Consider the following 11398-nt stretch of genomic DNA (forward strand, 5'->3'; position numbering starts at 1 on the left):
TACCCCTTTTTCCAAAAATTTAATTCATTCTTTTCCCCAAAGGTAGTACCTGTGTACCAAATTTGAATAAAAATCGGGCAGTGGGTTCTAGAGTTATAAGACCACTTGCAGGCCAACATATATATGTACATACCCATAAAGGTCCATTTGATAAAAATAATTTTTTGAACTTGGAAGCATTGCAATAACATTTTTTTCCTCACATTATTTAAAATTTATTAAATTTTTTCTAATGTCTCCTCATGACACAAAACTTAAAAGACAAAATTTTTTTTAGATTTTTTTTTTAATGATTTAACTTCTTTCTTGTTATAGCTGTAGCTGAATATATCACTACAGCCAGGAAAGTAAAATACTGTGAAAAGTTTTGAGAATTTGGCCTCTGTAGTAAAGGAATGTATCATCACATTCTGATAATGATTTAAGCGACCGAGACAAGGATCTAGAGAACATACTACAATGGTAATATATTTAACACACATTGCCATTCAAGAGTAGTTAGAAAAATTTATAGATATCGACAAGTTACTCTTTTATGTGCATCTCATAGATATCTATGGTTAACTGTAGAATAATCTACAGTGAAGAAATTTTGTGCAATAGATGAAATAAAATACAAATAAAGAAAAATTTATTTAAAAATATCACAGAACTAATTAATACAACAGTAAATAATAAATCAATATATCTGATAATATAGCAGTAAAAAAGTTATTTTTTAAAAATATCACTTTCTGTATGCTTTATAAAAATGTAATTCCTGCATTTAATGGCAGGTAATTTAGACACTTTCAATAGACAATTTTTTTAACTTCTTAAACCTAAATATATCTTTAATTAGCACCAATCAGTTATTATAATCACACAATTTAGTATTTAACAAATTCCAGACATATAATTAATAATTATAATTTTAATAGATAAATTAAAAATAAATTGAACCATAACTATGAAATTTTTCACTAATTACAAGGGTGAATCAAATATAATTTTTTTAAATAAATTTGTACAATTTATACCTTCATTTCTCTATATAGTCATCTGCACGATCTACACACTTTTGCCAATGATTTGAAAGCTTGAATATTCTTTATTCATAAAAAGTTTGAGGATAAGTCATCAACCAATTGTGCACGTGTTCCTTGGTCTTCATTGTTTTCGAATCATTCCCTCCAAATGATTCTTTCAAGGGCGAAAACAGAACATAGTTACAGAGAGACAAATGTGGACTATCTCTGGGAGGGCGGTCAAGGGTTTCCTAGAGTATTTTTTTAATTTATCTCTTGTCAAGATCATGGAGTGTGGCTTGGCATTGTCATGGAGAAGGATGACATCTCTTATGAGCATACAGCAGCTTTTGTCGACTGTAGCATCTGTAAGCCGCATTTACAGTTCATTGATTGCAGGAGAAAATCAATGAATAAAACTCCCCCTGAGTCAAAATAAAAGTTACAAAAACTTTTCTGGCTGATAAGACGGGTTTTGGCCTTCACTGTGCAGCCCTCATCCTTCCTTAGCCACTACTTACTCACCATTTTTGATTCTGGAGTATAATGATGGACCCATACCTTGTCACATGTGATAATTACGCCTCAAACAATCATCCCTTTTCCCAAAATTAATTCAGAAGTCTCTCACAGATTTCCAACCTGACCTGTTTTTTTTTGTTAACAACCTTGAAACCCATCAAGCACTAATTTTTCTAAAGCCAAGATGATCAGTGATAATGGATTGAGCACTCCCATAGCTGATACCCACTTCAGATGTGATTTCTTCAACAGTGAACTGGCAATCACCTTCAATCAGCTATCGAATGGCACAGATGTTGTCAGCTGTGAGATTTGACTTGGGTATCGATCATGACTTTCTCGCCTGCCCTTAAATTGTCTGACCCATGTATAAATTTGGTTCTGGGACAGTGTAGTGTCCCCAAACTGTACTTTTAAATGGGTCAAAATTTCTACAGGTTTAACTCCTTCATTAGTTAAAAATCTTTATGATTATATGTTGTGCAACTGATGACAGAACCTCTTGCTTACTCATGGCTGTACTGACAACAGAACCGAGTGGAGGAGCTAACCAAGGCAGTTCACCCTCTCTAGCAGACCGAACATTAACCCCCCACTCCACCATCCAGCTTGGAACTGCTTGCTGCATAGAATAGCAAAATTATTTTTGATTCACCTTTGACAATTTAAATTAAATTTGACAATGGAAGCAGCACTTAAGTTCTAATGTGGATAAGAGTATACTAATAGGTTCCCCTACCCAGCTGGTTATAGTTAAACATTTCCTAGCTGCATGTAGTTAAAATACGATAAAAAAATGTGTATTTCAGTGGTTCCCAAACTTTTTCAATTCTTGGTCCCCTGGCTGAAATTTTATGATTAAAATAAATTTTTTTCCCATGGGTCCTGTGTCAAATTCTAACAAGTACACTTTGCAAAATTGCCATTAATTTTTTGCATGGATTAAGAAAAAAATAAAATACATTTTAGATCACAAAAAAAGTAATTGAAAAAATTCATAACATTGAATTTAAAACGGGAATAAAATTATGAAAATTGTACTGAGGTGCACACTCTGGGAACTGCTATAATCTATCTCTGTGGCTCTGGAAACCACTATAATCTACGAATCTGTTTGTGTATATATAAATTGGCTGTAGTACTTTTGAATATAATATATTTATTAAGAGGCCTAACAGCACTTTGCTACCTATACACTAATGTTGTTTACATATTAAAAAAAGAACTACTTGGGGAAATGAAGATTATTAATTTAGTTCAGAACTGTTTTTTATACTGTTCACAATATTGGCAAATTTTGTTATTTATTCAACAGGCAATATGCACGCATCATTGCAGTTCTAAAGTCTTGTAATCACATTATTAATTGAATTTCACTGACCAAAGTACATCACAGAATAAAAAAATATTTTGCAACAAAACAACCAAAATACTCGGAAATTCAAACCGAAATAAACACATTTGGGTCCTGTTGCATCACATTGCATCTAATTTCATCAGTAATGAAGCTAGAACTTGCCCAAGTGGTGGGTTGAGTATCACAAAATGTCTTATTTTTATATTTTTTAATGATAAAACATGTAAGATCTTATAGGCCTAAACAAATTATGTTTTATTAAGGCTGTTAGCAACAAATTTATCTAGGCTAGAAGACAATCATAAATATTTATTAAATAACTAATATAGGAAATATGTAACAATTGAAAATCAGAAAAATATAAATTTTAGATTAGAGTAAAATTAGTAATGTGCAAACAAAATAATAAAATGGACATCTCTTATCTAAAAGAATGTAATAATACAATAAATAGCTTCAATAAAGTGATTATTGTAAACAATATACTAAACAAAAGATAATGACAGTTGTCAAATACACACATTTACCAGGAATAAGTCCAAAAACCATTTATATATATATATATAAGTCCCTAATATAATATATAGTCCCTGCACTAAACAAAGTATAAATATTAAAATTTAGCTTGTGTAGATCACAGCTATTTTAGCAAAGAATTATTTAATAAAGATACATAACAAAGGTTAAAAAACATAAAAATAAACCTGTATTAGTTTCTACATGATGTTTAAAATGGATATAAAAAAATATTGTTTATTAAGATTATAACCAACTTTGATACATACTGATTATATTTTACTGTATAGTATAAAAAAATTAAAAGTATTTTCAAGAATAATTTAATAAATTTAAGAGGAGAATTTAGAATAAACAATTTTAAAAACCATTTATTCAATATCAATAAATGAGCATTAAACTAAATGCAACTATATTGACATATATACTTACAATACTGGGTTAGTGTAGTATATACAACTATGTACTTACAGTACATGTGTTTTTTAACATATGAAGAGCATCAATACAAAGAGCTCAATGAAATAAATTATCTGACATAGGTTATTGCCTGCTAAACAAAACTTACTAGACAACATACTAAAAAAAATGCAGAAAGGTTTGAAAGGTGGTTTGAAAACACTCCTTGCAAACAAGGATTAATAACGCAACACAGAAACGAAAAAGTTTGTTCAACACCATTAGCAAAATATATAAGATCACACAGCTGATAAAATGATCAGCTGTGTATCATTTTATCAGCTCCAATTCAACTCCATACCTAAATTATAATTGTAGAAAATACTACATTGGATATACAGAATGCATAGTTACCTACAGATACAAAGAACTAATACAAATACTGCACACAATAGAATTAACCTCATAAAAATAAAGAAAAGGAAGAAAATATTAACTGTAACATGTAAACTTTAACTATATGAAGTACAACCATAGTAACAGAAACGTGAGCAACATGAAACTTACAAATGCATTAAATCTATAAAAACAAAACATCAAAGAAGGAGCTGCACACATATTGTATTGTAGGCAACACAATGAGCAATGATCTTTTGGAAGAACAATTTATTTTTATTTTCATAAAATTTTATTGAATGGGCAACACCTTGAAAAGGAATTTTGTCTTTCCACAAAAATCTAGTCCCTTACTACAAGTGAAATAAAAATAAAATTTATAGAAACTAACCTATACCTGATCTCCATTTTCTTGTAACAATTATAATATTTCTTAATTTTTATAAATCTACATTTCTGAAGAGCTACTACATTAATTACAATCTGTTGTCATTTTTATAGCCTGAACAAAATTTTTATGCTGACCTCAATGACGGTAATAATATTTCATCTGGAAGGTCCCAGGTTTGAATCTCGGTGAGGCTTGGTATTGTACAAACACTAGAAAATTTCCATATCATTTTCCTATGCATGATATTTCATTATGTACTGAATTATCAGCTTTCTAAAAAAAACTGAATCAGAACCAAAGTGAAATAAAAACACTTTCATAAGAATCACAATAATAGATGAATAGTTCCGAAGCAAAAAACATTTCATATATATAAATTTTTAAACAAATATATTTCTTTGAGTTTCAAAACAGAAAAAAATAACTCTGGGATAAATTTGTGTAAAATACTACATACATATTGGCTTTACAAAATTTTCTGAAAATGTACTTTTATTTTGAAAATCACTGCATAAATAAAAAAAAAAACAAAGTAATAAATTTCAGAGCTTTTTGACTATTGTTTATTTATTCTTTCCCAAATGTATTCAAATCAACAACAATTAAATCTCTAGTCAGCAAATTCAAGTATCTCAGAAAAACTATCACCCCCAGTATTTCCAAACTATGAAAAAACAAGAAACTCTACTATACACACTGAAAAACTCACCAAAAAAAACACTGTAATCCAAAAATTGTAATTTTTTTTTACTTTTATAAATTAGGCTTATAATTACTTTTGTAATTTCAAATAGTTTTTTTATTTCGGCAAACAGTTTTAAAGAATCATACATTTCAGTTTATACAATCTACTGTAAATTGATACTTGAAAAATGTAAAGCCACATGTTTTGCAAGATAATCCTTTCTAGTAAAACACTTACAACAGATTTTACAAAAATGTGGTTTATAATTCATATGAGATTTTATATGAGCTTTAAGATTACCACTTTCATTAAAAGTTTTACTGCAAATATTACAATAAAATGGTCTAAAATCAGTATGTAATCGTGAATGTTTTTTAAAATCACTTTTGGTACTGAACTTTTTCATACAAATAACACAGAAAAATAATTTATCCTCATTATGCAACTTCAGATGCTTATTTAAATTACCTATATCATTAAACATTTTACCGCATATATGACAAACCCCAGAATTTTCATTCAAATGTACTCGACGTATATGCTTATTTAAATCATAATCATGATTGAATGATTTAGTACAATAAATACAATTTGATTTTTTATTATCATGAATTCTATAATGTACCATAAGATTATCTTTTTGATGAAACATCTTACCACAGACACTACAAAGATATAATTTGACATTATCATGTATTTTAAGATGCGTTTTTAAATGACCAGACTGAGTAAAGGATTTCTTACAAATAGTACAAACAAACGGTTTTTCATTATTATGAATTCTTTCATGTGTTTTAAGATTACCTTTTTCCTTAAATTGTTTCAAACATACTTCACAGTCAAATGATTTTAAATTTTCATGTATTTTATGATGTTTAGATAAATATTTTTTACATTTAAATAATTTATTACATATTTTACATTGAACATAACTACTATTAATGTTATAATCTTTTGATTTTTTTTCTTCTGAATTACATATACTAGATGATATTTCTGAGCCTGTTGTTTTAATTTCCATAATGAATAATTTTGTTTTACAAAAAATATTAATTAATATATCATTCTTACTTCTTTAAAAAATATATTCATATGACATCTCATCTGAAAAAAAAATCAATATATATTAGTTTTAAATAACTGAACACAAAAATCATAAACAAATATATAATAATATACTATTTTACTTACTGAGCACAAGTAGGTGGATTAAGTACTATATTATAACAAGTAACAACTTCTCCATTACTTCTGTGTTAAACTACAGCAGAAATTTCCTTAACAGTAATCTAAAGTAGGATAATAAACAAACTAATTACAGATACTATATTTAGTAAATGATTGATGTTCTGTTATTATTAAACTTAAACTGAATTTGTTAAACAGCAAGATAGATAATACCTTGAAAATTATTAAACTGACTAACTTTTAGTTCAATGGAACTATTTTTCTATCACCTGTCAGAGCTGACAGAATTCCACTGGTGAAGATGTTGACAATTATATCTAAAAAGCCTGCGAGAGAACAATTTCATTAATTTGAAAATTAACAAAATATGAAACTAAATTTATTTTTTGAGCATATTGCAGCACGTTTTTCCAGTATTTTGTAATGAAAATAAGACACCAATGTTAAAGAAGAATCACTGCACAGGGTATCAATTTATTCAACAATAAAATAAATGTACGGAACACCCGTTTTAAAAATATTTATTGTATACATGCTTCTTCTTTATCCTTTCAATGAAATATATGTATAAACCACTGCTACTCCCAACTCTTAAAAGTTAAAAGGCAGAAATCAAATTCAGTTTCTTTCTTCTTCACTATCAAAAAGGTATATCATTTTCTTGGTACATATCTTTTATTAGTAATAATCAACACAAAGATAGTTAAAATAATTTCAGAACAATTTTTCACATAAAATTCTATTGGATATCTATAATATTCTTTACATTTCCACTAAAATGTCAGTGTGTTCTTGCCAGATTAAATTTTTTAAATATTTATGGAATTCTCCATCAATTTAATGAATATTCTTTAACACAGCAAATTAATGGCTTAACAACTAAGGCTCTTAATAGTTATTCTGATCTAAACTCTGCACAAAAAAATTAAATATTATGTAATGTTCACTACTAATACTTTATCATTACTGTGTTAAGAGATTTACACCTACTGCAGAGTGATTTATTTTATTATCTGTCAACTAAAACTTTAATTTAAAAAAATTAAGATCTTATATTGGATTCAATCACAATTTGGCAGCTATATTTTTAAGGCGTAGAAAAAGCACAAGTTGACAAGTGAAATATCATTATGCTAGTCATGCCTAAGAAGACCATAAAATAATACATTTCAAAACAATTCCTCAAATACCGTTAAAAAAATTAAAAACAAAAACTGTTCATACAATCATTCAATGCTCCTCGAAATGGCAACTAAATTGAAACAAAACTGTATTAAAATTATACTTCAAATATAAAGAAAATACTATTTCTAAGATTAAATGTCACAGACTAATTTCAGCCTTGATAAATTACTTATATTAATTTTTCAGGAACTTCCATCAGGAATGTAGTGTGTCAACTATTTTATTTATTTATATATAGATGAAATTATTCACATGGATTGAATGGATTACTAGATTACTATACTATGCATATGGATGGAGGGGCCTGGTCTCCTGATGATGTTGTTTATGGATGATCAGGTTACTGTTACTGATGAGGAAGAGATTGCACAAAAAGCACTCATTATAAATCTAAGGTGGGTAGATAATTTAATTTTGGTATTTCACTGGATAAAGCCAGAGTTATGGGGTCCTTTGAGGTCCAATATTGTGTTACAGGTTAGATCTATCGAACAGGTGAATGAATTCAAATTTTTGGGATGTAACTATCATAAAAGCGAGAAGTGGATATCGATGAAAAAATTGAGAAAACTCATATATACATAGGGAACTTGATGTATATAATCTGAGTAGTAGGGTTGAGGAGTATCAAAGAGAATGGTAAAATCATGTACAGTGTATGACCATGTCTTCAATTCCCAGAAAATTTTATGAATACCGGCTGGCAGATGTGAGAAGTCAAGGTAGGCCAAAGAGTAGATGTATAGTAGGCCAGTTCAGATAGAATGACATAACAAGCTGTGTCCTAAACATGTGAAGGGTAAGAAGAAGAAGAAATTCATTTTTAACATTAAATTTATAAAACAAAAATTAATATCTGAACTTTTAAATTGTACACTTAAGGTGACTTTTTTTATGATACTCCATAACATAAACGGATAAATATATTGATTATTCATACATCAGTTATGTTTGTGAATGACGCACTATTTTAAACAAAGATTTCGTAATTCAGAGGAATTTCAAATAATTAATTTCAAAATTTGCGTAATTTCATGCCGTCTGTAATGAAATATAAATTAAAGCTATTATATAAATATATATATATATATTTAATTTTTGGCAATATTTAAACTTTTAATGCATTATCAAGGGAGGTGTAGCCCCATAGCAAAGACATTTTATCTTATTTCATGTCATTGACACCAAGATAAGGATTTAATAATTATTATCATAAAAATTAACATAATACGCGTCTAACAATAATGATGATGTCACATTATAGGTTATGTTGTTAACTTAGTTCACCGGTACCTGATAATCTATATACAAAAAAACAGTCCATTATGATTAAATAATAAATTTGTATATTATTTCACGATAATCATTAAATATCAATCACTACCACAAAAATTGCCAAACAACCCGCTTTCATAAGAAACAAATAGCTTTTTCAAAGTATAAACGACACATTACGATTACTGTATTTTCAATAGATATTGAACCTAGATACTGATGTGTATTTCCGATATAATCGACATAATGTAAAAAATCGATTTAAATAACAAGCCAGAAAATTAATTTTCATCTAAATAACCAACTGAAGAATTTACGCAATGTTCAAATTATTTTTCTTTTCTTCAGTGAAATTGATATTAACATCATTACAAATGTATAAGGTTGATGTATCTAGTCTATGGTTAAAAAAATCCTGTTATATTAATCCATAATTTTTGACATATGTAACATAAAAAATGCTTCAAATAGAATTAAAATTTTATCTGTTTTACCTTGCACAAAATTTTTAAAATGCTACCCGTCAACGTTCAAACAGTACCTTTCGAACTGTAATTTGTTATTAACAGTTACCGGTGGAGTAGGTTTACAGCAACCGACCGACTGTCAAGTAGCAAACGAGTTTGTTTTTTTCTAAAGAAAAAACAATTTAAAGATTGTTGTTGCTACCAGTAATCTATTATAGCTGTAAAAGGCTATAATTAATTTATTTCTTAATGTTACCTAAAAGCAACTATATTTTTCTGCAATATCGACGCATTTTCTCAAGTTTGTTGATCGTCTTAATTTTAATAGCCTACAGAATAGTCAATATTTTTTAATGAATTCTGTAATAAACTAAATTTTTTCAACTTTTTCTCTTAACTAAGTATAATTTGTTATATTCATTTTTGGTATTGTCCTGCCACAAATCATGAATCCGAAATAGTTTTCTTTTTTAGATTACAATTAATACTTTTCGTACGAAAGTCATCCCAATCATCTCAGCTTTTTGCGAAAGATCGCGAGTTTTCGTTCTCCATAAAAACATACAGTAACATGAGAATTGTAATACCGATTTGCTATGCATTTTTTTCTTATATAAAAGCTATTTTCACTCTTAAATATTCATTAATTGACATGTTTTTAATATTTCTCATAACGCAAATGAAACTCTATTTTTATTCTTGACAGCAAGTCAACTTAATGTGATTTTATTAAAATTAAATTATGTTTCGGCTATATTTAGTCAGATGGCACAGGCGACAATCACATGTTTTACTCTTTTTTATCAAGAAAAGTTGAAATCTCCATTTTTCAGTGTATATTCCTTCAGATGGTGTAAGCTATCAGGTTTCAGAAAATAATAGAATGTATAAAAAAACAAGAGATAAATATTAAAAATTAAAGAACACGACTGCTGAAAAAATCAATGCTGACCAACATATCTGCTTTTGTTCTGGTTTGGTTCCATCATGATTTTATATTTTCTAGGAATATCCCGTTTGAATTTTGAAAATCAGACGATTATTTACAAAGATATAAAAACATTTCCGAATAATCGTGATCTGTTAGATTGAGAATATACCTTATTCATACAAAAATTAGCCTTTAACCTACTAACAAATATCCCATTCGAATTTTGAAAAGCGGACAATAGTTTGCAGAGATATTATAAGAGCACCCTATTGCACCTCCCAAAACAGCATCCTAGGGGCAGCCCCTTGTTACTAGTTGATGGTGATAATTGGTCTAGCCTCCCACGAGGTGCTCACATACCTCACCACTCTAGCCTCACAGGGAGTTCCCACGGGATTTTTCAAATTATCTTATGAACCAAATTAAAGTCTTTTCATTATTAAACTATTTTATTAAAACTTTATTTAAACAAAAATAAACATTTTTACTTTCCTGGCATCATAGCTCTAGAGCTATGGTACGAGAAGGAAAGTATGGTAATCAGTCAAAAAATGAGGTTTGGGGTTTTTTTTGCATTTCTTGATGTTTCATGTCCCAGGGATCTCAAAAAAACAAAAAATGTTGGGAGTAATGTTCATCCATATGTTACCATGTTTGTACTTTAATAACCTTTAAGGAGACTGATTCTGATGAAATTTTGTACAGAGACTTGTGTATATGGGACAATTAGTTGGTAAAGTTTTGGGGTTAATATCTTCATGAGATGGGGGGGGAGGTTTAAGCGATCAATCTTTTCAAAATTTTGCAAACATAACCCCACTTTTTATTAAGATTGGTACATGAGTGCATGGTTATCTTACCATTTTAAAAAAAATTTACCCCAAAATTTCCCCTTTCCAAAAAATTGAATAAAAAAAACTTTTTATTTATTGCTTATTTTTAACCAATTTTTTTTGTCTTACTAGACATAGCAGTAGTGCAAGTGACCCCAAAAAAAACTTGGGGCACTACTGGGAGTGGGGGAGCCGATCAAAGTTTAAAAATAACGATTTTTTGAATTTTTTAAAACCCTTTTTTTG

General features: G+C 28.6%; 1 protein-coding gene across 1 annotated transcript; it reads right to left on the reverse strand.

Moving 5' to 3' along the window:
- Nucleotides 1-651: 651 nt before the first annotated feature.
- On the reverse strand, nucleotides 652-9127 carry LOC142328790 (uncharacterized). Its single transcript, XM_075372825.1, has 2 exons — nucleotides 8940-9127; nucleotides 652-6377 (listed from the first exon to the last, which is right to left on the reverse strand). The coding sequence occupies exon 2, from the start codon at nucleotides 6292-6294 to the stop codon at nucleotides 5437-5439; it is 858 nt and encodes a 285-aa protein (XP_075228940.1). The 5' UTR covers nucleotides 6295-6377; nucleotides 8940-9127; the 3' UTR covers nucleotides 652-5436.
- Between the last annotated feature and the right edge of the window lie 2271 nt (nucleotides 9128-11398).

This window comes from Lycorma delicatula, chromosome 8 (assembly GCF_047948215.1).
Source record: "Lycorma delicatula isolate Av1 chromosome 8, ASM4794821v1, whole genome shotgun sequence".
In the NCBI taxonomy this organism is placed as follows: Eukaryota; Metazoa; Arthropoda; class Insecta; order Hemiptera; family Fulgoridae; genus Lycorma; species Lycorma delicatula.

Coding starts and splice junctions, on each gene's coding strand:
- LOC142328790 (XM_075372825.1), bottom strand. CDS start 6,294: ATGGAAATTAAAACAACAGGCTCAGAAATATCATCTAGTATATGTAAT.